The sequence below is a fragment of the Indicator indicator genome, chromosome 21 (assembly GCF_027791375.1).
Source record: "Indicator indicator isolate 239-I01 chromosome 21, UM_Iind_1.1, whole genome shotgun sequence".
Taxonomy (NCBI): Eukaryota; Metazoa; Chordata; class Aves; order Piciformes; family Indicatoridae; genus Indicator; species Indicator indicator.
This window is the reverse complement of record NC_072030.1, coordinates 5,359,150-5,386,745: the sequence shown is the minus strand read 5'-3', so window position 1 is coordinate 5,386,745 and position 27,596 is coordinate 5,359,150. Positions and strand designations below refer to the sequence as shown.

Here is a 27,596-nt window from a genome sequence, read left to right as displayed (position 1 = left end):
TAATGCTTACAAAGATTTCAAATGGTCCTTTTTCCAGTGATAGAAATAATTTGGAGTTCGGTGTTTCTCTAGGCAAAAAATGACTTACTATTAGAAAAAAAGTTTTAATTAAAGCATACCAGAATTGTAGTCCCTGTTTCCCATATCCTGTTTTACTTTCTGAGATAAGATTCTTTTCAACCCTTTTTTTTTCCCCATAGCTAAGGATAAAAAGAGCTTTCTGTAATTTAGGGTTTTAAGAACCTGTACACAGAAATTGTAGCATTTATGCTGATGTAAATATTTCCAGTTGCTTGTAGGGTAATAGATAGTTAATTAAACAGATTTTTTTTTTTTAATAGTGGAAAAGGACCCTGAAATTGTAAAAACAAAACCAAGTATAGACAGCATAAGCAAGGTTTAGATAATACTGCCTATCTGCAATACTATTTCATATGATGTTGTTGTAAAGTTAATGCAGAGCATCAAGCCTCTTGAAGGTACCTCCACTGGTCTAATCAGCCTTGGAGGGGCCTGAAATTCTAGCAGTTTTTGAAAAATTTGGGACTTGGATGTTAATTAAGTTACCTTACTCCTCCACTTGCATTTTACCTCAGTATGCACCAAAATCTAGTAAGATTTCCTAATGTGTGAGGCCTCAGTTGCACATGTTCTCCTCAGCATGCAACAATATGTTGTCCCATGAGAGAAGTATTTGGGGTGGGGAAACCAAACCCAATGCAACTTAAATAATCTTGACTCTAATTTCATTCTGTGTCTTTTTAATGTTGTGCCCTGAGGGTGGTTTGTTGTGAACACACTTTGTAAATGGCATTGTTAATGGCCCGGTGTATTGATAGGGCTTTAAGAAAAATTAGAGCTTTGTGTATTTTGTAGCACGTATGGGATGATTTCACAAAAAAATATAATAAAATATCATTCAGTGTAGCAAATTTGTACTAGTGTTAAGTTATTCAATGTCTTCAGGGCATTCCTGGGGGAATTTCAGGGTATTATGTCTCTGCAAACGGATGCAGTTAATTAATGAGTTGTAAATAAACCCGAAACAGACCATTTTCTTGTTTCATCGTTGCCTGTGGGTATCTGGCCTTGAAAATTCTGCGTGTTTTTATGTGCACTAGAAATTTCTGAAGCCATAATAGGACCTGTTACCTCTCCTGTTGATCAAGATTATTGTCCAATTCTGCTTTACTGACACAGTAGCTTTTTACAGAACCCTACAGAACAATCAGCTGAAGACTGTACCTAATGAGGCCATCAGAGGATTAAGCGGTTTACAGTCCTTGTAAGTTTGCTTACTTTTAATCTTACTTTTAATCTTCTTCAGGTTTCACTTTCAGTCCCCAGAAAAAAGATCCAAAAATTCCAAAACCTCACTAAAAATAAAGCCAAACTTTAAAACTCTACAAATCTAAGCTCTGGCCTTGGTGTGTGGGCATCAAGCCCCAGTGGGAGCAAGCCCTGGCGTTTGCCTCATTCTGCAGAGGTTTGAAATCCAATCACGTGTGTGTGCATTAGTACCTGGACTTTCTGATACTGCAGTTAACAACTGGAGCAAAGTTTCCCAAGTAAAGTTCATAAGGAATTGTGTCATCCTTGGTGGGGTGACCCAAATCCAAACTCTTTCAAAACCCAAACACAGGTAGAAGATTGCTATATAAATGCCTTGGTGGTGAAGTTAAACATTTATCATCCTTCTTGCATGTCCTAAGGTGTTTAAGCAATTTTAAGATGTTGTGCAAAAAATGAATCATGCCCAAGTCTTTTGTATCTGGAGGAGGAAAAGGGGTTTCTGGGAAGAAGTATTGCCTGAGACATGCATAGTATTGGTTTTACTGGAAGGTGTTGAAATCACACAGACAGTTAGGAACACCTCAGCCATTATTGCTAGTTGCTTATAAGATGTTTCATACGTGCTTATGCTATCTAATGGCTTATTATGTTTTATAAAGCATCTTAATCAGACCTTAATAGCTAGCTACAGCTCTCTAGGTGGTAGATGCTTATCACTGATGAGAGGGGGAGGGGGGAAGGGCTTCAAAAATTTTCCTCTTTTCTGCTTATCTTCAGAGAGAGAGGGCAGATTATCTATTCCCTCTGTGCTAAAATGAAGGATTCTGGCTTGAGATCCTCTTTCTTTCGGTGTTGCATCAAATGATGGAATAGTTTTGCCAAAAAAAAGAACCCCAAAACCCCCAAAACCAACCACCACCAAAAAAAAAAAAAACCCACTCATAAAAAATGAGTTTGGCAAAATAGCTCTGCAAACTGTTGTGCAACTTTTGCAGAGGTGCTTTCTGCATTCCCTAAACTTGGATCTTGGCCACTACCTTCTCCCAGACGCTCAGATATTCCCGCCTTTTCCTTCTGAAAAGAGCTCAGTAAGCAGCACAGGGCAGAATAAGACTGGCTGCAGATTATCCCACTGGGAGGTGGGAACCTGGGCAGTATAGAGATGGGCCACCTCCTAGGGCAGCCCATGGACCTGCTTCTGCTGGGCTTGCTTACCTATGAGCATCTCCTCTGTGTGATGGCAAACGTGGGGGCAGACAGCTCAGAGCAGCAGGTTCTGATGCCATGCGTTGGCACGGACTGTTCCAGGTTCGTGCCATGGATCCAAGAGCAGGACAGATGAAGGCTTCCATTTGCAGCCATCTTGTGAATGTGATGCCTATCTTCCCTCTCGATTTAGCTCTGTAGAAGAGAGAACATCTTGTTCTGAAGGCCACAGTCTGCTTCGTGCAAATACCGAGCAGAGTAAATCCTTCCAATTAAATCATGTAATTTGAAGGATTTTCATTCATTCACATCATGTGAATAACTGTTAAGCAATTATTTAAAAAAACAAAGCACAACTCCTTCCTGGCTTCCAGCATTTCTGTGATGCCAAAAAAGAAAGAGAAGCTATTTTAATAAATGCCTTTGTTGTCTACAAATCATAAAATTTCAATGAAAATGGCTTTTCTTTTTTCCCCTTCCCTTTGCTTATTTACAGTAATATTTCTTCTCTAATTAAAGTTTTAAATATTACATCCCTGGATGATAATTTTCCCTTCGTTTTGTCCCTTCCTTTTTGCAAGTAAAAATAATATATAAATTAAGCCTACATTAAAAAAAAATTAAATATGATTTGAAGGGAGATGATGTTACAGACATTAAAAAAGCAGACATTTTACTTGTGGAAAATATCATGGAATGGTATGTAAAATTGTGGAATATGACCAGAATAATCACTTGGCATAACATCATTGTAATTACAATAGTGACAATTTAAAGTGTGTTGAGGTTTCCCTTTCTGGGAGCTTCATGTTCATAGGCACATGGTAAGCTGTATCAATTTTAGGAAGCTGAAAAAGGAGGAGATTGGGTTAAGAAGTAGCAAGCTACTTCTTACTTCTTTTTCTGGTGAGAACCAAATTGAGATTTCTTAATAGCTGCAGGAAACAAGGTGGGCAAATCCAGTCTGGAAGTCATCAGTATCAGAAGCTCAGAAAGGTTTTTGTTTATTTATTTATTTTCTTGCACTGGTGTCGATCAGTCTTTGGGATGTCCCCCTCACTACTTCCCAAGAAGGATATCTGTCTGCATTGCAAAATCCCCACAATTTGTTAGAATTGTCAGCAATTTGAGAATAAATGGGGGTTTGAGGCAAGTGTAGTGAGAAATATAAAGCATTTTTCCTATGTGATGTCCGCTTCACCAGAATGCTGTCTTGGTAAATTCAGAGAAGCTTTCAGTTTCTTGGATCACTCATCAAATGACAGTGCCATTGTGCATATTCCCTACTAAAGCAAGGAGTACCTTCTGCAAAGCAGTGTAGGACTAGTCTGATTTTTGTGCTTGAGCATGGAAACTTAAGTGTCAGTATGCTTCTTTATCCATTTTAAAAGGAAAAAGTGTTTGGTTGTATTGTGGGTTTGTTGGGGGTTTTGTGTGTTTCTGTTTTTCCCCAAAGGAATTTGTTTCAAAAATGGATTTAAAGCTCTTAAGCTGCTGTGACCTTCCTCTAAAACAAACAACTCTTTACAGAATTAATGTTAGAAAACCTGCTTCTGCCTTTTAAACATGTAACCTCCATCCAAAACCTGCAAGTTTAAACATCACCTACTTGACTCTCTTTTGGCACTTTCCCCGTTTGCTCTGAAGTAGGCTTTAGGAGGAATTTTTTTTTTTTTCCTTAAAGACACAAATTACTTGCTCATAAAACTTTATTGTGTATTGATGATCGTTTGGTTTGCAAGTCCTGTAGAACTATCCAGTTTCTCTCTTGATGTGCTCCAGTTTCTGGCTGCGTAGGAAGGTGGTTGCCTCACTGTACGTATTAACAAGCCCAGTAAACATACCTGGGTGGAAATAAAGGAGATGGTTGTAGGAGCTTCATGATCTCCAGTGTTTACATTATAGTTGGAAAATAGCCAGCCTGGTGCAGAATACTACAGGACAGCTCTTCATTTGCTGTTTATATTGGATATTTTCCCAGCTCTGGCCTCTGAAAGAGAGTTAGAATAGAGTCCTTGTTTGTGGAGGTGGAATTCAGCAAAATGAATGACTTGTACTGATGGAAACTTGCTGTCTAGCACCCCAGAGAAGTTTGTCTGGCTGGGTGTATTCTCACATTGCAAGAGCTGTGGTATCTAGGACTGTGGGACTGCACTACTGAGACAGAAGGCACGAGTTGCCCAGCTTGTGCCCAGTAGAAAATGTAATAAAGAGCTTCACAAATGTAATCAACAGCCTTGATGCATTTCAGTTGCTGCACATCATCAATGGTGTATTTTCCTTATCACACGGTAATGAAGTGGTGTACTTTGTACTTCAGATCCTGGAAATGGTGGTGGTGAAGTTTATTGGTGATCCAAAGGTCACAGGGAGAGCTGAAGGAAGTAAAGTGGTGTGCTGCTTCAGCAGCCTGTGCAGGGCCTGGCAGGACCGTGAAGCTGTTTCAGAGGGTTGCTTCCTCCAAGTGCTTGAATATATTTGACTGTGGTGACTTTTTTTTTTTTTTCCAGAGCTTTCACTCACAATGTGGGGATTTATAAAATGGTTTTATAAACTACAGAGGCTTCTAGGGTTGCTCTAATTCACCTCAGAAACCCAGCTACATATGAAGTTTAAGTCATAGCACAGAATATTCTAGTACAAAGTGTGTGACAAATGCAGGAGCTATATTATTCAAACAGAGCCTTTCATGTGCTTTGGAAAGGAGAACTGTCTTTCATTTAAACTCAAAACCCCCTCATTGCTCTTAACTTTTGCAGGCATTTGCCATCAAATCCAGGAGTCATTTTTTGGAAACCTTGTCAATAGCTGTTAATGTATCAGAGACAATTTACTGTAATTGCTGAGTTACTGTCCCTGCACATGTGCACACATGCCCACATGCAGGCAATAATAGCGTGTTCTGCAGCAGTAGTTCAAAGCACTGCAGCAATGTTGTTATGCCAGATTCCCAAATTGTGGGTGTTGGGACCATGCCAGTGTGGTACTCGACTGTGATAGCTCCTGCCTCTCTCTTTGTGTGGGTGTTTGCCTGAGCTGCAGGGTAAGTGTCTCCATGCATGTGGTCAGCAGTAACTTACTGTGGTGCCTGCTGTCACTTCTGGCTCCCTAAGCCAAGGCTGCTCACAGCATCATAACCAGTTTTGCAGTCTGCTTTCCAGTATCAGAAGGCTGGAGCAGGCTTGAGGCAAGGTGAGGCAGGAGGAATGAATGTCCTGAACTGGGATGTGGTTTATATTTTCTGGGTGAGGGACTCAGCTTGGCCCCGGCAGCAGAGGGTCCTAGTAAACCCCAAATGAATCCCAGCCATGGGGTTGAAAGAAATGAGAGCAGGATCTTGCTTTGCAGCATAAAAACGAAAAGAGAGAGGATGGAGACATTTTCACTCAGTCATGACACGTCTAAAATGTTTGCTGCAGCACTTTGACTGCTACAACCTTGTATTTCCAGCTTTTTTTTGTTCTTCAAGAAAGATTCCCTATGCAGATCAATTTACTTCCATATTTAGAAAAAATAACCAATACCCAAATCAAATCCAGAGAAGAGCAACGAGGCTGGTGAGGGGTTTGGAGGGCATGGCATACAAGGAGTGGCTGAGGGAGCTGGGCTTGTTTAGTCTGGAGAAGAGAAGCCTGAGAGATCTTACTGCTCTCTACAGCTCCCTTAAATGACTTTGGAGTGAGGCTGGTGTTGATCTGTTCTCCCAAGAAACTAGTGATAGGATGACAGGATTTAAGCTGTGCCAGAGGAGGTTTAGGAAAAGAAGTTTAGGAAAAAACTTCTTTACTGAGAGAGTGGTGAGGCATTGGAAGAGGCTGCTCAGGGACATGGAGTTGCCATCCCTGGAGGTGTTCAAGAAATGTGTAGATGTGGTGCTGCAGGATATAGTTTAGTGTTCGTAGTAGTTGGGTTACGGTTGGACTCCATGATCTTAAAGGTCTTTTTCAACCTTAGTGGTTCTGTGATTCAACTAATCAAATTTCATGGGTTGTCTTCAAAGTTGGCTGGTTTTTGTTTGTTTTTTTTAGTTTTCTCTGTTGTTAGAGGGGACCAGCTCTCAAGTGACTCTGTGTTAAACTATAGAATTAAACTATAGCCACCCGAATGTGAAAGGAAGAATCACACACATTTTCTTTTTAACCTGCAAACCCCACACAAACATAAATATGTTGAATATGCTTTTCTAAGCCCTGGCATTTTTTTCAAGAATGTGTAAGAGCTGTCTTGAGCATGTTTGTGCTGAAAAAAATCTTTAAATATGCAGCAGTTTAAATATACTGCTCATGAACTTTACCTGCTGAGTGACAATAGTCATTTTTTCTATGCCATCTTTACCTTTAAGAAGGTGTTCTGGTTTTCTTGAAAGTGAGGTATGAGTATTTCTTGTGAGCTTCAGGAATCTCTGGGATATTTTTAGCCTTTTTTTAACTGTCTGGGCTTGCTTAAAGAGTTGATAGTGTTTAAAGAAAAAATAGGGAAATATTTAAAACCAGAATGATGAGGAACTTGGATGGAAGTCACACAGCATGTAGGTAAAGATCAGCTGAATCCTCTGTGGGTAACTTGCAACAAGCTTTGTATGGTCTGTGACTGGTACCATCTTAAACATTTAAATGGCAGAATAGATGTACTGGTACATCAGTTCTGGTGGCTGAAAGAGCTTTGGCATGTATGACTAGTTTCTGAGAGCTGTTGTAAATATGTCTTTGAATAAAGCAAGTCCTTGCATTGATGTTCTCAACCTGAGGTGCAGTGAGCAAACGTGCTGAGTGTGTTAAAGTACCTCTGTTAACATGGGGGGTTTATTGCCTTGCATTACAGCAGAATTTCCTAGGTACCAGGCTTATCAGTACTCAACTTCAAAACCTAAAAAGCTACTCCAGTGTTATTTGAGTGATTTCATTGTGGTTTCTGAAGGAGCACTTTAAAGAGCAAAGCTCTTTAATGATTGCCATTGAGCAGAAGTGATTTAAGACAAGAGTTGGGAGTGATTTTTTTTTTTTTTTTATCCTTTTATTAACATCAATATTAAACTGCTGCTGTTAGCACAAGGCTGTTAAAATGTCCCAATTGCTGAAGCCTCAAAGGCTGAGCATGGTCACAGATAAGAGCTAGCAAGGCTTGGATAGCAAAGCTGCAATCCTTTTCCGAGGCAAATAGTGTTAACAAAACGTGTGACAGTATATTCATGATGAGTATTATTACCAAGATGACACTTGTGAGATTCATCTCACATCCACAACATCCTCCTAGTGCTCCAGAAATTAATAAATTTTGCTATGTTTTCTCCTGCTTTTTTCTCTGGGGTGAAAAGCTTTATGAAAATTTGAAATATGTTGGAGCCTGGATGGTATTTTTGTTTGTATTTTTATATAAGTATTACAAAATTATATGTGTTGGACTTTGAAACTTTTATTCATTTGAACTGTCTAGAGTTCATAATAGTTCTACGGTTTCTTTAAAGCTGAGGTGATTATTTGGAGACCTTTAAGTTGCTGTGTTCTTCAATTGTTTTAACATGATGTCAAATACTTCAATAAGAGACACTGAATATAGAGGTTTCTATCAGCCTCCTGCTCTTTCTTCTTGTGGAGTGGGAGTTAGTGTGAGGGGGGAACCTGACAGGTAATAAAAGTGAAGATGACAGCTCTGCAAGTGAACTCTGAATTTATAGACTGAAATGTAAAGGTCTGTCACAAGCCAATGCCTATAGGGAAGCTAGAATTGGAGTGGCTTCTGAAAGATTAAGGAATGTACATGCTGCAAGCTTTCATTTGAAAGTCATCATGTTTAACACTTTAATGGCAAGGGACAGTCTTTATAAAAGTTCTCTCCAAGCACAGGTATTATTTGTACTTGCTAGTTATTTGAGCGAGTGAATCAGAGAGTCATACAATGCTTTGGGTTGGAAGGACCTCCAAAGATCATCTAGTCCAACCTCCCTGCAGTCAGCAGGGACATCCTCCACTCGATCAGGTTGCTCAGGGCCTGACCTTGGATATCTTCAGGCATGGGGGCCTCAACTACTTCCCTGGGCAAACTGTTGCAGTGTTCCACCATGCTCATGGTGCAGAACTTGTTGCTAACATCTCCTCTTCTCTGATTTCAAACCATTGTCCCTCATCCTGTCACCCCAGGCCTTTTCTTAAAGAAAAGTTGTGGTCCTTACTTGTAATATTTTGTGGAAGCTGTCAAGTATATTAGGTTTGGTTTTCAGTTGCTTCACAAAATACTCCATTATGTGCATTTCAGACAATGTGATCGGGAAGTGGCTATGTAAATGAGAGTGAGAGACAAATAATCACAGCATGATGTCCTGTCTTTCTGCTTGACTTTGGCTTTATGATTTGGCATTGCTAATTACTTTCAGCTCTATTCAGACACCACATTTGTTAAGATGATGCCAAAAATGTCAAAGAAGTGACAGAGCTAAGGAAGTGTCCTCTTTCACCTTCCAAATCTCTATGCGCAATGACAATGGTTGGTGGTCTTCTTGCCCTCCTGCCTTTTACTGCTATGGGCAGGAGATGAACACAAGAGACTTGAATGGCTGTGAGGTGTCATCAGGTTAATACACAGAATTCATTGGGTACTTGATCTGCCTGCACTGGGGGACAGAGATCTTGGCAAAGCAAGCTAGGGGATGAAGGCAAATCATCTTCTTTATGACCCTCCATATTCTCTCTGCCTCAGTGTTTGACTCCCTTATTGCATTCATCCACCCTTGCTCTGGTTGTTTTATGCTTAAATGGTAGGACAGGAGGAGCAGGGCTTGGGACTTCATTGTGTGTTCCAGAATCTGCTAGGATAAATGGAATTTGTCAAGGAGGACAATACAGGTCTGGGTGCAGAGGGACAGAGGCTGCATCTGTTAAAGAAGAAAACCAGGGAGGGATAGGGGGGAGGAGGCAGGGAGATTAGTTGGAGAAGACTCGGATATGTTTATTCCACTGGAAAATAATTCCTTTGATCTTCAGGGAGGTGTGTGAATTCAGGAGAGGGAAGAAAGACAGGTAATTTCGAGTTGTTTTTTGGTTTGTTTTGTTTCTGAAGCAGAGCCGCAGGCTTTTTCCCTCTTCCCTCCCATCCCCCATTTTTTCTTTATTATCATCAGACAGTTTCTCTGAAATGTTCCAGTCTCAGTGCAGCCTGAAAGCATTCAAACAGTGTAGTGTGCACACCTGTCAGACCATGGGGCAAATGATAAGGGAATGCCAGTATGTGATCCATAGGAATTAGATCTTTGATGTGTAGCTGTAGAGCTAAAGGCACCTCAGCCTTTGACTGCAGACAGTTTTGTAACTTCCCACTTGCACTGATGTATTTGTTGTTTAATTGGATGTATTTCTTGGCTCCCTCTTACGTGAAAATTCAGCTGCTGACTCTTTTTCCTAATAATTGGAAATATGTAAACCATGTACATCACATTAACTCTTACAGAAACAGATGGAGTGCAGTAGTTCTTGATGAAGTTTGTCTTCTTTCTTTGAATTCAGCACGTTCTTCAAGTCTTGGGGTCCAGAAGCACTTTCACTTCTGTTTAAGCTGTAGTGACTGTGCCTGGGGACAAAGGCAGCACAGTCACTTGGTGCACCCTGCCAGTCCTGAGAGGGATGGGGGCAGTGACTTCGTAAACTACCTCAGCTAGACTTTCAAGAGCATGTCTGATTATAGCTTTAGAAACACAGTGAATGTTTACTAGAACTCAAAAACCATTTATATCCCAGTGAACACTGATGCTAATGGAAGAAAGTATACCTGTTTGTGTCCCCAAACAGCAGCCTACGTACTGTGGCTGGTACACCAGTCATCTCAAAGCAGTTATGCAAGGTGCTCTCTTCCCGTGTTTGCAGCAAAGTCACCATAGTTCAGCTGCTGTGGACCTAGAAAAAATAGCTTCCAGGTCAGAGGACAGTCAAACACTGCCTCTTTCTCTCAGCCCTACACTGACTCCCATCAGTTACAATCCATTTGTGTTCTTCATCTTGTGGGCTAGCACTGCTGGCCTTTCATCATGTGAAGGAGAGCACTTTATTAGTGTGTTGCTTCTTCCTGGTCATCCCTTGCCACTACACTTCACTGGGGCTCCCAGCTATGTAAATCCAAGGTTAAACTTTTGGTATGGTTGTTTTTCCACATTTGTCCCCAACACATCTGATGATGTGGCACAGTGTGGAGAAACCTGAGCTAGTCCCAGCCTGTGTCTTTTGCGTGCCCTGGTTGGCAGTGATGCTATCCAAGGAATTATGCTGCTAGTGTAGGAGATGAAAAAACAAATTTGTTTAGGGCATGTTGCGTGAGTAAAAAGCATATGTCATGTTGCATGAGAGTTTTTGTTGTCACTGCCAAGCCATCAGACAAGGAGTTGCAGTATCAGGTTTGTCAGTTGTCATGGATCCAGATTCTGGGTGAGACTTTCACAGTAACACCTGTGCCTCCCATCATGAGGGCTTCACATCTGGAGCTGGATGTGCATTTTGGCCTCCTAGGTTTCCAGATGTGACATTTCTGTTTATTAAATACTTTGAAACCTGAAGAAGCTGTGAAACCCCATAGCATAGATGAACCAGTAACTGTAGCAGAGCTAATAGTCACACATGGTTTGATTTTTCTGTAGAGGGGATGGAGTTGCTTTCCATGTGTGTTAATAGCACTAATGTTTGCTGTCAGAGTTCGTCTGGGGGGAATATTTAACAGCGCTGATGTGCTGTTGTGCATTTGAACAAGATCAGGTGCAAGAGTGAAAGAAATCTGTTGGTTTTAGTTGATGATGTAACGCTGTGTTTGCCAGGGTGATTGATAGCTCTGACTTGGTTCAAGAACTGCTCTTAATAATCTTATTCTCTAAAGCAGGTGTGTAGCAGTACCACAAAACAAAGGGTATCACAGCATACAAATGAGTAAATGCTTCTGCAGTCTTGATAGTCTATCAAGCTACCAATGTAAAGACTACTTCCAGTATTAGCAGCTGGGGAGTTTGTGGGGGGGAGATGTCTGTAGAGGTACCAATTCACTTAAAGTCAGTTATAAGCAGATGAATTTGTTAAAATGTTAATTAAAAATGTGTCTGAGAAGCAGGTATTTATGAGACTTGGGGGGGAAAGGGGGCGCTCTTCATTTGCCTTGGAAGGTTGTTCATGCGTCCCTCAGTGAACCTTCAAATGTAGTATTTTGATAAAGGATATTTAAGTTAAAAAAATAATAATTGCTCAGGATTAACATATTTAACTGCTATATCATTGATTTTTTTTTTCCTTATCTGGAGTTTGCAAGCTTACTGTGGGTGTTCTCCCTGTTTTAATGTAGGCGTTTAGATGCTAACCACATCACTGCCATACCAGAAGACAGTTTCGAGGGTCTGGTGCAGTTGCGTCACCTTTGGTTGGATGACAACAGCCTGACTGAAGTTCCCATCTACCCTCTAAGCAATCTCCCCTCTCTGCAGGCATTAACACTGGCTCTCAACAAAATAACACACATTCCTGACTATGCATTTACCAACCTTTCCAGTCTTGTTGTTCTGTGAGTATTTGCAACCATGTTTCCCAGGTCACTTTGATTCTCTCCTCAGTTACAGTTTTGATTAACCCAGTATGCCACTGAACATGGGATTCCATTATGTTTTATCTCAGTTGTCTAGCAACAGCCTATACTGCCACCAAGATTTGATACCTCTGTATTTCCTGCTGATGTGTTATGTGTAGTGAGACTAATGTACATTTTTCTCAAATTCTCATTTCAGTAATCAATATTTCAAATCAGTGGCTGTGAGAGAAAGCTTTCAGAGATATTAAAAGAAAATCATAGAATGGCTTAGGTTAGAAGGGACCTTGGAGATTGTCTACCCCAACCTCCCTGCTATGGGCAGGGATGCTTCACAACTAGACTCAGCTGTTTAAGGCCACGTCCAACCTGGCTTTGAACACCCCCAGGGAGGAGGCATCCACAGCCTCCCTGGGCAACCTATTCCAGAGTCTCACTACCCTCCCACTGAAGAACTTCTTCTTAAAATCCAGTCGAAACCTAGTCTCCTCAGCTTAAAACCATTCCCCCGTGTCCTGTTGCTAGACACCCTTATAAAAAGTCCCTCTCCAGCCTTTCTGTAGGATCCCTTCATTTATTGGAAGGGAGCTGTTAAGGTGCCCCCTTAACAGCTTCTCTTCTCTTGAATATCTCCAAGGATTAATATAAAAAAAATTAGTTTGATTTGTATATTTAAAGCATGTTTTTATCAGACTTCTAGGTAGTGACTGAAGGTTTAAAATAGGTTGTCTTGACTGCAGGCAATCTATTCTATTCAATTCCCATACAAGGATGAAATGTTTCTGTCTGGAAATGAACGACATTCTACTGTATAATCCACCCCATGCAATGCTTTTTCTTAATCATTTCACCATCTTGATGTCATTAGAAATATCTTCTGATGTGGCAAATGACCTGAAATCTTTCGCTTGTTTTCATGCTTTATTTTTTTTCTTTTCTTTTTAGTCATCTTCATAATAATAAAATAAAAACTATAGGAAAACACTGTTTTGATGGATTGGACAACCTTGAAACCTTGTGAGTATGATTCTAAAGTAATTTATTGTTCAGTGTTTGTCTCATTCCCAGCTTGCTTAAGGTTACCTTACTTGTCTGGTGAAGATTTTGCACTGTATGCTTGCCACCGATACTTAGATCCAGCTCAGGTTTCAGAACTGAAGGCTTAGTTATCAGTGCAGTGCTCCACCAAAACTAATTAACTATGTTGAGAAGCAGGTAAATATTAGCCTAGGTGAAATGTCACACTGAGGATGTGGCTCTTAATGTCCTTAGCCTTGATCTAGCTGGGGTATCTTTGCATAGCACACCACTGAGTCAGGTGGATATATCGGAAGTGGTTGAATGGCCCTGTGGGTGATAAGGGACAAATATTTGTTTCTCAGATTTATTGTAGGATTAATACACTGCCAAAACTGTTGTGTGACAATAGGAGGCTTCTCAGAGGGCTCCACTGGGCTGTTTCTCCACTGCTCCTCCCTTGTTGGATGGGCACTACTGCAGTCAAGGAGACTTGGTCATGCATCCCAGCAGCTGCTGAACCAATACTCTTCAGGCTGGCAGAAAACAGCCTAACTCCTGGTTCCCAGCCTCTCACCTGAGTGCACTTCAACTATTGGCAAATACTAAGATGATGGTCTGGTTTATCTGAAACAGTCAACCTTGTGCTCCTTTGGACAGAAACTTGGGATGGGGTCAGGAAGGATCACCTTCCCCTCACCTGTTGCCCCTGCTGATGATTCATACTCCCCCCAGAACTGGCTGGGCTGCAATGGTCAGTTCCTGGCTCTGCAGTCCTCCTCACCTTCCAGAGTGCCTTCTTGGCAAGGAATGGCTTTCAGCCACTTGGATTACGTTCCTTATTTCCCTCAATTCTTCATTTTCTAGCTCACTCAGTGAATGCCTAATAAGTAGCATCTTCTTTAGTGGTACCTTTTGTTATGCTTAAGAGAATGCTAAATCAATAGAACAAATGAAGGAGGGCAAGGGCAAGCCAGCAACATCCTCTGTTAACACGAAGAGTTTGGATGAATCCAGGAATGTTGCTTACTCCAACTATCTTGCCGTTCCCTCAGAACCTCAAGTAATAATTAGATGCTATGTAAATGTGCACAGCTGATGTATGACTGTCAAAATGTTTTTGCTGCTCATAAGGAGTCCTTTTTCAAGAAAAAAAGGCTATAGCAGGTCTTGACATTCCTGCTGAGATAGTGACAGGTTAACTGAGATTTCAGCAGATCCCTATCACCCCTGTGTGTACTGGGTTGGTGTGATGAGGTTTCCCTCTGCTATTGATTTTTCTGTTACCTAATGGATTATTTACTGCTTGTTTTATAAAACCTGAAAGAAAAGTTTTCTCGGTAAGCTAATGAAAAGCAGTAATTTCTATCTTCTTTTTAAAAACTTTAAAATTTAGTTCATTTCCATGTAAATTCTGTTGAAGAAAAAATCTGTGGTGTGTTGAAAAATACTGAGCTTTGCTGTAAGAAAATTTAATATGAATAAAACTTAATAAGAATAATCCTCTGGATAATACTAAATACTTTGCCTAAGTTATTAGCTGGTTATAAACATGTAAAGTATCAGAAGAGTACATCTAAGTTAAAGTGGTTCTGTGACCTAGTTAAAGTTGCTCTGAAAACACTTTACCTTCATTGAATTGTCTTAAAAATTATTTTGACAGTTTGTGAGCATTAAGAATTTTATAATTCCCTTGCTTTGTTTCTTCTAGGGATTTAAACTATAATAACATGGTAGAGTTCCCTGAAGCCATAAAAGCACTCCCAAATCTAAAGGAGTTGTGAGTATTACTTATTCTCCCTTTTTAGCAGTTTTCTTTCTCCTTTCCTTAAGTAAAAAGAGAAAAAAAAATCCTGGATTTATGAAAGCTTATCTCATTATGCAGCAACCTAAATCAGATTAAGTTCTTCTAAGTGAAGCTGTAATTAAAGGAAAATATAATCAGCTAGAGAGGGAACCTACTGAAAATGATTTTGGAGTTATATAAGCAACCAATTTATTCAGGAGAACCATTAGCATAGATCTTAATCGTGAGCTGGATTTGGCCTCCAGTAGCAGAATTAAGTATTCACTGATCACCCATGCTTTCCTTGTCCCCTCCTTGAGAGAGGAGAAAAAACTCAGGATGATGTTTTAGACAGAATAGTTTCTAAGGAAATATTTTCAGTTTGGCTGATGTGCAGTAGACAGAAATCATACTTTCAGAGTTTTTCCTATGGTTGGACTTAATTCCTGTTGAACTGCAGTCCTAGTTTTGGCAGGTTTGGGAATTGAGTAGGTGTGAGGAGAAGGACTATTGGTGGAATCTGCTGGCAGTGTATTTTTAAATGTTGGTTTTCTTCTTTGCTGATATCTTTAGGGGATTTCACAGTAACTACATTTCCATAATTCCTGATGGTGCATTTGCAGGAAACCCCCTTCTAAGAACGATGTAAGTAATTTTCATGCATCTATTTTTAGTTTTTAGCAGACAGTGGCTAAAAGAGCAACCATTGAAACATGTTTTTCATTTCCCAGACATTTGTATGATAATCCTTTGTCTTTTGTGGGGAACTCAGCATTTCAGAATCTGTCAGACCTGCATTCCCTGTAAGTATCCTCTCAGCTACATAGTAAAATAAATGGGTATGAACAAAGAACTCCAAAGAACTAAATTTTCTGACAGCCTTTCCTTATTATTTTTTTTGCAGTAAGTGTTAATAAATGTTGTTGTGAATATCCAGTTTCTTAAGAAGCTCTAGTAAATATGTGCTGCAACTTTTTTTTTTTTTTTTAATGTTCATTACCTTGCATAAGACTCATAACCTCAGGCCAAGTGCTCAGGTTCTTACTTAAACTGCAATATGTCCTAAGAGGTTTTTGAACAGGGATGTACATAGTGAGAATGTTTTGCAGGTTAGTGCATGCATGCTCTCAAAAGATACCAGTGCTGGGGGTGATGAGTGAGAAAAATGGAGCGAGACTACAACTGTGAACTACAAACTGCCTCTGAGTTTATGCCCTTTTCCTGCCTGTATTGATAGGACTCTTTCTGTCTTAATGAATGCCAGTCATTTCCTAGTGCAGGAGTAATTTATTAAGCAAATTACTTTGTTTAGTAAGAATGTCTCCTTAGTGAAAATACCTACCTGATAACAAGATTGAATGTCACAATTGATTTGCATAATTAACTTACAGCTAATTTTCCTCTTATTTTGGGTTTGTGTTTTTTTTAGAGTCATTCGGGGTGCCAGCATGGTACAATGGTTTCCTAATTTGACAGGAACTGTTAATCTGGAGAGCTTGTAAGTATCTCCTACAGAAATAATTTCCAGTAATTTCTTGGGTTTGCCTCCTTTGAAGTGATTGAAATATGATTAGTTGATCTAGAGAGCAACTGGATGTATGTTCTCTTCCTGTCACTAAATGCCATTATATAGCTTTCCTTACAGTAATACCTTGGTGCCTCTTGAATTATTTTTTTTTTATAGGAGAAGCTGACAACAGGTTATGAAAATGCTACTGATAGTAACCTCCCTCTTGCAGAAATGAAACCCAGAAAATTTGGCCTCTTCCAAAAATGAACCAACAAACCCAAACCAAAAATAATTTTGGTGGGTGAATCTAGCAGCCAGATAGCTGAGATACCATCCTTATTGTTCTCTTTCATATGCTTGTTATGCCATAGCCCATCAACAAGGCAAACATTTGTGTATGTGTGGTTTTTTTTTCACAGAACTCTAACAGGGACCAAGATAAGCAGCATTCCTGGTAATTTGTGTCAAGAGCAAAAGGTGCTACGAACTCTGTAAGTATCCACATTGTGCTCCTGTTTTCATCCACATCAAAATGCAAATGAAAGTTAAATTGAATTTAAAGCAAAAGCATCGCTTAGAATTGCTCATCCTAGTAGCTCTATCAACATTGGCAATCTGATTCTTGTTTCTTGATTCTTCAAGACTTGATGTAATGCCTTATATTCCTTCAGAGGGATGCACTGTATTTCTATCCTGTGTTATAAAATGGATGTAAGGTGCTGCTGCAGAAGAACTTTTGCATCTCCAAATTCGCTCTACCACCGTTCATTCTGAACACAGAAGTAGTCATCCATGTTCAGAGGTTAAGGAAGAATTCAGTTATAGTGCTTTGACTTCTTGTGTTTGGGAATGCAGGGGAGAGCATCAGGAACCAAGAGAAAATGAGATGAGGATTAGGAAGAGGATAGTAATAGAAAAGGAAGACAGAAAAGAAGAATCATAGTGTGGCTTAGGTTGGAAGGGACCTCAGAGATCACCCCTCCATTGTGGGCAGGGATGCCTCTCAACTAGACTCAGCTGCTCAAGGCCTCATCCAACAGGCCAATTCACTTAATGGTTACTAGTGAGGAGATGCTTCAAGCAGAAAAGAGTTGAACTAAGCACTTTACTCCCATTTTCTGTTTTGAAGGGACTTGTCTTATAACAGTATAAAAGAGCTCCCAAGTTTTAAAGGCTGCCACTCCTTGGAAGAAATGTAAGTAGAAACACATATTCTTTGCCTTTTTTTACCTCCTTAGTTTGCAGATTCAAAGTCTCTTGAAACTTCATCATAAATTTGTAAGTTTAAGGACAGAGAGGGGTAATATGACCATCTCATGTAAGGCATATGCTGGACAGCATTCAACTACTTGTGTTCTACTCAGTGAGATATGGTTTAATGGTTTCTATGACACAGCAAAAGAATGAAGGACACAGTGATCCTTTGATAGTAGCATTTCACAGTAGTACTGCAATACACATAAATGGAATGAGCCTCTCATCTCTTCAGCTCTTCTGCAGTTCCCACCCAGCCATCAGCCTTTTCCCTCTAGTCCCTGTAAGACACATTCAAAACCCATCTTTGCTTTCCCCTGCTTCATTACTTTAAAGCTTCTTAAGCTTTGGTTTCCAAACCTGCATATGTCCCTCCTCCTGCTTCTACTGTACTCAAACTTCTTTCCCCTTTAAGCACAGTGGGGCTAACAGACTTCTCACATTCACTTATGCTTTGCTCTTACAGTCTTCAAATCTTTGGGCTCTTATACACATGATTCATTGTCAAGGGAGCTAGCAACCTGGCAGGATAATTTTGCCATTAGCTTTTGAGGTGTTTCTCAACATTTTCTTTTCATAAATCGATATTTTAGAGGAGAAAGTGCCCCCAGGGTTAGAAAATGCCTAAAGGTTCCCTGCAGAATGAAGTAGATTTGGTTTAGATCTCAGTGTGACTCTTCAAAGTTCACAAAGTGTTACTTTTAGCTTGAAAATAATTTAGTGTACTCTTAATAGTCTCTTCTAAATTAAATTTGTTGTGAATTGGGATTGGGCAGAGGTGCCATGAAAGAGCTTTATGATTATATTAACTTGGCTAACACAAAATACTTAACCAGTTTGCCTGCTGGGGGGTCCTGATGTAAGAGGACGGTCTTGCCACTGGTCATGTTAAATCTGTGTATTAGCAGGCAGTGAGTTATCCCTTGGTTTAAAGTCAAAGCAATTAGGCAATAAAGTTCTGTTTCTACTTCTTCACTTTGCAGCTCCTTACAGCATAATCAGATCCATGAAATCACAGAGGATACCTTTCAAGGACTGTCTGCCCTTCGTATCCTGTAAGTGCACATAACTGCATTTTGAGTAAAGCAAGGCAATGTTTTTGATTCCCATGTAAACTGATGTTAAATCTGATTGATGGCAGAAGGCCAGGCATGCTGGGTCCTACGGAGAAAGTAAACCTTGTACAAGAGAGATGACCAGCAGCAAGTTTCAGTTCTTTCTATTTCCCATTTTGGTTTTCTAACCTATAAAGAAAAAAGATACTCTTTTGGGTAGTCAGCTATTTTGCCTGACGTTATTGCTACATTATTCTGTTACATTGTGTTCATTGGAGAGATCATCTCTGTTTTCTTCAGGAGGAAGAGACCAGTAAACAAAATTATTCCCTCTCCTTATGTCTAAAGCTCTATAAAGATTATGTAGGAACACTGAAATGATCAGAAAAATCTGCAAATTGTCAGGTTTCTTAGAAGGAATGCCGTAATAGAAGTCATGGTGGTCTAGCAGGAGCTGGAGCTGGATTTTGAAATGCAAGAAAGCAGATGGTCTTCTGCTTGCCCTCTTTCCCAACCCCTGGCAACACGCCCTGCCAGAGGTGTGATTGTCACTGAAGGGATCCCTCTGGCACTTCCAGCCTACCAATGGATGGTGCCAGCCTCTGCCTTGGAGCACAGGTTGAGCTGCTGGTACTTGGAAGGAATGAAGGAGGTGCAGGAATGGGAAATGGATTCTCCTTTGGGCATGAGGTGAAGCAGCATATATGGCTGCTTGCCAATGGATTTGGGTGCTACTGCAGCTGTCTGACTGGGGAGAAAGAGGAAATGGGAGGGTTGTTCAGCTTTTCTGAGAAAGGCATTTCCCACCTTAGCCTGTTTCTCAGTACAGTAGCTGTTAACAGAGTTTTGATGAAACTGTTAAAATAATCACATTCCTTTTCACTGCAGTGACCTCAGTAGAAATCAGATCCATCAGATCCACAAGGAAGCTTTCACCACTGTTGGAGCTATTGTTAACCTGTAAGTAGGTTATTTTGTGCAGCAACCTCCCCTCTATCATTCAGCTTCTGAGGTAGTAAATATTTTTAGTGTAAAATTAATATGTGCCTATCGTGTTTCATCTCTGAATCATGAAGCCTCTCACCTGCTGAATGTATGTTAAGTGCCTGCTGCACTTGCAGGCATTTGCCAGAGCACAGCTTCAGTATGAGGCTTCAAAAAGCCTTCCTTCTGGTAACACTGTTGTAATGTTCCCATTTCAGAGACCTAAGCTTCAATGAACTCACTTCAGTTCCAACCGAAGGATTGAGTGGACTGAACCAGCTTAAACTTGCAGGCAATTCTGAGTTGAAAGAAGCTTTGGCAGCAAAGAACTTTGCAAAGCTCAGGTACGTTGGTAGATAACGCCACAGAGAGCCTCTCCTATTTTGGCAGTAGCAAATAATGTGACAATAAATGAAGCCAGCATAGGTAATACTCATGACAAATGATCATGCCTGTGCAGTCCTTAACGTTGGCATATTTGAAAGGGCATCTGTCTGATTGTTCTGGTATACGAGCCATAAGCAGACAACTTGCTTGCAACCTTTTGTATTTTCCCTCCACCACTTTTCAGGCAGATATCATCTGACTTTGGAGCAGTGGTTTGGGTGGATTCCATTTGTTACTGAGCTGAGCACATCTGTCTTTCAGAGCATGGAAAATGGGAGCAGACGTGCAGGTCTCTCATTCCGTAACCACCATGCTTTATACATATGCTGTTTCTTCTTGGAGGCAAATGATAAAGAGCAACAGTAATCATTGAAATGGAAAGCTGATACTGGTCAGACAGTGATTAACTACTTTGCATTTTCAAAGATCTTTTTGCACATAAAGAAGCAGTTAAAAATTGTTTCCCATACTGTCCAGTGATAGAAATGGAGATGAAGATCCTGTTGACTCATCTAAGGGAAGGCCAGGAATCAGTGTACTGCTAGAATCAGGCCTCAGCAGTCCTGTAGAAACAGCACACTGGGGTTTAGGTTTTGATCTGTGTTTGAGAACTAATGCATGGTGAGATCCCTTAGACTAAAACATTTACAAGAACAGAATTCAGGAACAATGGTCAATAGCCAGTAGTCTACATTGTAGATAATATTGCAAATAGTCAGTATTGTAGCCTACAGTCAGAAAAAAAAGCTTCTGACCTGCTATTATCTCATAAAAATAATAATTATTATTGCACATTGAGAGAGGTGATTCTGCCACTCTATTCTGCTCTGGTGAGACCTCAACTGGAGTACTGCATCCAGCTCTGGAGCCTTCAACACATCAAGGACATGAACCTGATGGAGATGGCCCAAAGGAGGGGTATGAAAATGATCATGGGGCTGGAGCACCTCTGCTAGGAGGACAGGCTGAGGGAGCTGGGGTTGTTCAGCCTGGAGAAGAGAAGGCTCTAGGGAAACCTAATAGCAACCTTCCAGTACCTGAAGGGGGCCTACAAGAAGGCTGCAGAGGGACTATTTGTGAAGACCTGCAGTGATAGGATGAGGGGTAATGGTTTGAAATGAGAGGAGATTTAGTTAGGAACAGGTTATTAGCAGCCATGACAAAAAAAGAAATAAAAGCTTTGGTTTTAGCACTGTGTGCCACTAAAGTAATTTTAATAGATGGTAATCATAACTTTGATGAGTAACACTCTTTGTTCTTCTGCCTGTTTTTCAGGTCCCTCTCTGTACCATATGCTTACCAGTGCTGTGCATTTTGGGGTTGTGATTCTTATTTAAACTCTAATGCTGAAGATTCCAGTCACCAAGATCAAGGTGTCTTGGTGGATCGTGAGAAGGGTGAGTGTTTCTTCGTGCTAAACTGACAGCTTTCTTTTGGGCCAGACTAGATTGTATATTGTCTTTGAATAAGGGAAGGTGCAAGCTTTACAGAGTTACAAAAGTTGTCTCTGAATGTGTTTAGCAGTTACTTAGAGATTGGTAGTGCTGTGTTTCTTCTAAATGTGTGAAGTGGATTTATCTGACAGTATAAGGCAGAAGTTCTTCAGTATGTGGGTGGTGAGAATCTGGAACAGGTTGCCCAGGGAGGTTGTGGATGCTTCCTCTCTGGGGGTGTTCAAGGCCAAGTTGTGTGAAGCCTTGAATCAAGCTGAGACATGTCCCTGTCCATGGGGTGGATGGTCTCTAAGATGCCTTCCAATCTAAGCCACTCTGTGATGACTCTGTGAGATTTGCCTGTTGGTTTGGGAAAAAAAGATATTAAAATTTTTCTTTCTTTCTAGACTGCTGGTATTGCTGCTGTCATTTTCAACCAGAGCAGAAATTGTTTTATGGTCCTTAGCATATTGACCTTCCTGTTCAGGAAGGGCTTGTTCCATTGTTGTCTTCAAAGCGCATAGATCTTCCCCTCTTGCTGCTTTGTTTTCAAGCGTTGTGAGTAGCTGGGACAGGCAGTAGTAACTCAACCTGCTGCAGTGATTTCTGCACTGAATGTTTGACCTTCTGTGGCAAACCAGAGGAGCCCCACTTTTAAAAGGCTTGAATGCTGGTGAAGTGTTAGGCCATTGATCTTTCAAAGGACTGCTTCCATCCTAGGCAGCTTCCACTTCATTTCACTTCTTTTTTTTTTTTTCCTTCCTACAACTAACCTGTTTTTCATTTTTACTTGGATACAGCTGATACAGATGCTCTAAGAAAAGAGGAAAATGAGGACCTGGGACAGACTATTATTCACTGTACACCAGCAACAGGTAAATCTGACAATGTGCTTTAGCCACATTGTGAACTTCAGGCATGGTGTTATGCAAATAGCTGTCTACAGATTACAATGTTTCATTCCTCACAGTCATTCTGAATACAGCAAATTCAATTCCTCAATGCTTGGGTGAAACTTCATTTGATGTCAGTGTTTTTTTGGTTGAGCAATCACAAAGTTTTGGCTGGGCTTTAGACACATAGGACTATATTGGCCAACTATGCTAGGAAAAAAAACCCAGAAGTTTGTTTCCATAAGCAGAACAGTCAGGACTGCAGCAGTTCTGTTTGGAGCCTGTTGTGTTTAATGCACTGCTCCCTAATTCTGTTAGCAATGACTTGGAGCAGACTGTAGGAATGGTCATGTCTCAGTGAGAAGTCAGCCTGTGCTTTAAAAGCTGAGCTCAAACTGCTGTCATTGGTAGTGGTAACTAAGCTTGATGCCTTTGCAGGAGAGAAGGGTGGAAAACTCACATGTGATTTGTTACCCAGCCCTGCTGTACCTGCGTTAACTGACAGCAGAGGGCTGTTACAAGTATCTGGAGCAGGCAGTAGCACCTTAAACTGCTACAGATGTTTGTGCAGTGAGAGTCTTGCTGGCATACCAGAACTACTCCAATTCAGCCTTGAACAGTCCAGCACTGCTGAAAGTCTTTAATATTGCAAACAAAGATTTTCATTCTAGGCAGCTTCCTTGCTGCCCTTCTGCTTATCTTCCTCAAACTCCAAATTTCCACATACATTTCCACTTGGGTCCTAAAATGCTTGCTGTGGTGCCTGCTACTTCCTTGACTTTTCCATAGGCTCTCCAGAGGTTTCCTGCCATACATCTTGCACCTTCCTATTTGCATAAACAGGAACATGTAGATGGGGGAACAGTATGCTTTCAGTGGCAGTTACTTTTGGATGAGCAGGGGTTTGTCCAAGTCTTGTTTTGCTCTCTTCTCCTAAACTGGTATTTTACATCCATTATGAAAATCTGTTCACTCTTCATCTTTTGGCCTAACTCCAGCTTTAGTGTACAGAATATCACAAGGATTTCTTGATCCCAGCCAAAAAAACTTGTGGTCAGAAAGTCAACTAAATTATTAACATAACTGTACGTGATCTGAGAACTAATTTGAGCAATGCTGCTTATTCACTTGCGATCTCCTGTTCACAGAATGTGAATTCAGTGTGTTACATGGGTTAAATCTTTAAAGCCTTTGGCTCTCTCTTTTTGCCCATGCCAGAGATGCAGTAGTTCTAAAAGGAACGAAGAGCTTGTTTTGCAAGTTCACAATTTGCCTTGTTTTTCACGAGTCCCTCCCATACTAACAAGTTGTTTTCTATGCCATGCTGTTGGCTGGTCATAAGTAGGACACTCCACCCACCATGTAAGTTCTGAATCACTGCTCATCTCGTAGATCCACTTCCCACTTTGCCTAATGGCAGGCATAGATTGCTGAACAGTGGCACTCAAGTAGCGTAGTGCTGAAAGCTGTGAAACTCATTCTTTGAGCATGAATTTCCCTCAGTGGGCTGAGGACATTAGTGACAGAGGGTAACTTTTAACTCTGAGAACAGGTAGACCTCAGGAGAAAGACAGGAGAGTGTGATGGGTTTTGTTTGTGTGAAGATACTTTACTGCACAGCTACTAGGAAACACTGAAAAATGGGTTTGGAAGCACAGCATTGATACTTTTAGATTTCCTAAGTAGGAAGTTGGGTTTAAGTTGGTTCATCTCAGCAGGTATTGTTGTGTCATGTGAATGTTCTGTAAAAATACCTACTCTGGCAAGGATATCTTACTCAGAAATACCTGCAAAAGAAGAGTTTTTACTGCTTATTTTACTGGTCTGATAATCCAGTTAGCACCACCATTTCCAGAAATGAAGCTTGCTTGCTTAAACAAAAAGACCCCTTTTTGACTTGCCAGTTCAGTTATTCCTGGAAGTCGCTTTAGGCCTTTGGGAGATTTTTGGGCTGACATTTAATCATTCTCTGATGTTCCCGCCCATGATAGGAATGGGTTGTACTTGCCTTTCAGCTGCTTAAAGAAAGGGTATGAGCTACACAGAGCCAGGAGCTGCATGCTGAACCTGGCTCAGAAGCTCCAGCCTGAGGTGGCAGCAGAGTTTGGCATTTTTCTGCTCTGCCTTCAGCTCCCAGAGTGCCTGACTGCAGGGAGGGATCCCCAGCTGTTGTGCTTCAGACAATAAGCGGTGCCTAATAGGGATGTAGGAGAGGTTAAACTCTTCTAATCGTTACTTAAAATCAGTAGGATTTCCCTACGGAATAAATAGCAATTAGAAGGATGAGAAGGGTAAGCAGTAGTAGTGACCTTTATTCCTTGTCACACCCCATATTTTTTTGTTTGGTGGACATTGTGTATTATTTAAGCTTTTTTATGTGGAAAAGAAGTAGAAGGAAAAAAAAAATCATTTTCCCTGCCTGACTCTCCAAGCCCACAGTGCCTTTCAGTGATGAGGGTGGGGGAGAGAGCTTGTGGTTAATTCCTGTCCCTATTAAAGCTGATTAAATTGAATTTGTCAGCTGTTTTTTACAGATGTTTCCTTGTGACCAAAAGTTACTCCAGAAGTCATTTGTGAATCTCTTTTTGAGAGAACACGTTACCTCTAAAAAATTCTTTGCCCATACAAGTCAGTTGTGAACATTTGCTTTTGTTTTGTGACCAGCTTCTTTTACAAAGTATGAAATCTGAAGAAAATAAAGTATTTAGGTGGCACTCATAAAAGTTATTTTGAGTAGCTGAAAAGTAATTAAGTTTGTTTATCTAGCTTGGTCATACAAAGAATTCTCAAGTGACCATTCATCACAGTAATTACTATTTCAGGCATAATTAATTAGTAAATAGCTTGAGCCAGAATAGTTTACTTTCAGCTGACCTATTTAGCAGTTCAGCTGTGTACTCTATTCAGGAATTAATGAGGAGTGCTCTTTTAATACCTTTTGAAAATCTTGCTTATTAAGGCGTGATTTTTTTTTTTTCCCTCCCTAAACTGGTTGTCTTTCTGTTTTTGTTTTCTTCTAGGTGCTTTTAAGCCTTGTGAATATTTATTGGGCAGCTGGATGATTCGACTTACTGTCTGGTTTATTTTTTTGGTTGCTTTGTTCTTCAACCTGCTTGTGATCTTAACGATATTTGCATCCTGTGCTCCACTGCCGTCTTCCAAACTGTTTATAGGCCTGATTTCTGTCTCTAACTTATTTATGGGAGTCTATACTGGTATTTTAACTTTCTTGGATGCTGTCTCATGGGGAAGATTTGCTGAATTTGGCATATGGTGGGAGACTGGCAGTGGTTGCAGAGTTGCTGGGTTTCTTGCAGTCTTTTCGTCAGAAAGTGCCATTTTTTTCCTGATGCTGGCAGCTGTAGAAAGGAGCTTCTCTGCGAAGGAGATCATCAAAAAGGGGAAAAGCAATCGCCACAAACAATTTCAAGTGGCAGCAGTGTTTGCTTTCCTGTGCGCTGTGGTAGCAGGATGCTTACCACTGTTTTACAAAGCAGAGTACTCGGCATCGCCCCTTTGCTTGCCCTTCCCCACTGGAGAAACACCTTCGTTAGGTTTCACTGTAACTCTGGTGCTCCTGAATTCATTGGCGTTTTTGCTAATGGTTGTTATCTACACGAAACTGTATTGCAACCTAGAAAAAGAGGACCTCTCGGAAAACTCGCAGTCCAGCATGATCAAGCACGTGGCTTGGCTCATCTTCACCAACTGCATCTTCTTCTGCCCTGTTGCGTTTTTCTCATTTGCACCGCTGATCACCGCGATTTCTATCAGCCCTGAAATCATGAAGTCTGTTACTTTGATCTTTTTCCCGTTGCCTGCTTGCCTGAATCCAGTTCTGTACGTATTCTTCAACCCCAAGTTCAAGGAAGACTGGAAGTTGCTGAGGCGCCACGTGACCAGGAAGAGCGGAGCGGTAGCGATTGCCGTCAGTGCTCAAGGGGGCTGCATGCCGCAGGATTTCTACTATGACTGCAGCGTGTACAGCCACCTGCAGGGGAACATTGCTGTGTGCGAGTGCTGTGAGTCGCTCCTCTTGTCCAAGCCTGTGCCCTGTAAACATTTAATAAAATCCCACAGCTGCCCCGCGCTGGCAGTGGTGCCTTGCCAAAGGCCGGACGGCTACTGGTCGGACTGCGGCACCCAGTCAGCCCACTCCGACTATGCGGACGAGGACGACTCCTTCGTGTCGGACAGCTCAGACCAGGTGCAGGCCTGCGGCCGTGCCTGCTTCTACCAAAGCCGGGGATTCCCTTTGGTTCGCTATGCCTACAACATACCCAGGATTAAAGACTGAAGGCCTTTGGCCATCAGCTGCTTTAATAAAGAGCTACAGTGGTTTGTAGACCCTTGCCTGTTTGGACCTTTGGAGCAGGAAGCACTTTTGTAATTGTCCTGTAGTGTTGTTGGTAAAGAAGGGAAGCGGGCAGTAAACTTCTTGAGCCATACATTTAAAAATAATTCAACAAATAAATCAATTGCCCTGACTGTAAATAATTGGTAAACCAAATTTGTTACCCAATATTTTTGCTCTCTCCACCACCACACAATGGTGGTTTCTTTTATACAGTTTTTTACATGGTAATGGTGTGGTTCCATGTTGTACTCCAGTTGTACTTTGCTTCTGCTGTTGGCAAGGTAAGTTCTGTTATCTTTTTTTTCTTTTTTTTTTTTTTCTCTGCCAAAGCACAATATAAAGGACAGCTGTTTTAATATCAAAGAAATTATTTTTAAATGTGACTTTTCTATAATTAAGCAAAAAAACCTCTCTTGCTAGCTTTGTATAGTGTATTCAGCATTGAATCTCAGGATGAATTTTTACTGCAGGGCCAAAAAAAGGGATTAATTCTCCCATACATAACTGTGACAGCAATACAGGAAGACCATGTTTGTTTTGTATTTCAACTTAAAAAAGGTTTTGTTACAACAAAGCACTTGTGATCCACAATATCTGCAGACCATGAAATAAGCCTATTACCAGCTGTCAGGAATAATAGGGTTGAGCATATTTTTTTCCCGTGATGATGCATTACTTCAGGTGAACCACAGCAAGATTCTTCAGTATTACACAGTTGGGTCACACTGATGGAAGGATTATCAGTGCATCAGGGGTGTTAGCAATGCTGTCAATGCTTACAGCTCATGTCTTTCCAGAAAGACTGCCTAACGCTCTGCAGCCTGTTGAATATTACAGCACCCCAACAATACCTTTGAATAAACTGAGATTTTTAGCAA

General features: G+C 40.8%; 1 protein-coding gene across 1 annotated transcript in view; it reads left to right on the top strand.

Moving 5' to 3' along the window:
* Nucleotides 1-26,658, top strand: part of LGR4 (leucine rich repeat containing G protein-coupled receptor 4) — a 74,080-nt gene extending 47,422 nt beyond the window's left edge. The window contains exons 4-18 of the mRNA XM_054390333.1: nucleotides 1,214-1,285; nucleotides 11,806-12,021; nucleotides 12,988-13,059; nucleotides 14,771-14,839; nucleotides 15,419-15,490; nucleotides 15,577-15,648; nucleotides 16,275-16,343; nucleotides 16,775-16,846; nucleotides 17,485-17,550; nucleotides 18,593-18,664; nucleotides 19,553-19,624; nucleotides 19,867-19,992; nucleotides 21,311-21,432; nucleotides 22,269-22,343; nucleotides 25,382-26,658. Of these exons, the coding sequence (XP_054246308.1) occupies nucleotides 1,214-1,285; nucleotides 11,806-12,021; nucleotides 12,988-13,059; nucleotides 14,771-14,839; nucleotides 15,419-15,490; nucleotides 15,577-15,648; nucleotides 16,275-16,343; nucleotides 16,775-16,846; nucleotides 17,485-17,550; nucleotides 18,593-18,664; nucleotides 19,553-19,624; nucleotides 19,867-19,992; nucleotides 21,311-21,432; nucleotides 22,269-22,343; nucleotides 25,382-26,658 (2,524 nt within the window). The remainder of the gene's footprint in view (nucleotides 1-1,213; nucleotides 1,286-11,805; nucleotides 12,022-12,987; nucleotides 13,060-14,770; nucleotides 14,840-15,418; nucleotides 15,491-15,576; nucleotides 15,649-16,274; nucleotides 16,344-16,774; nucleotides 16,847-17,484; nucleotides 17,551-18,592; nucleotides 18,665-19,552; nucleotides 19,625-19,866; nucleotides 19,993-21,310; nucleotides 21,433-22,268; nucleotides 22,344-25,381) is intronic.
* Nucleotides 26,659-27,596: the final 938 nt, after the last annotated feature.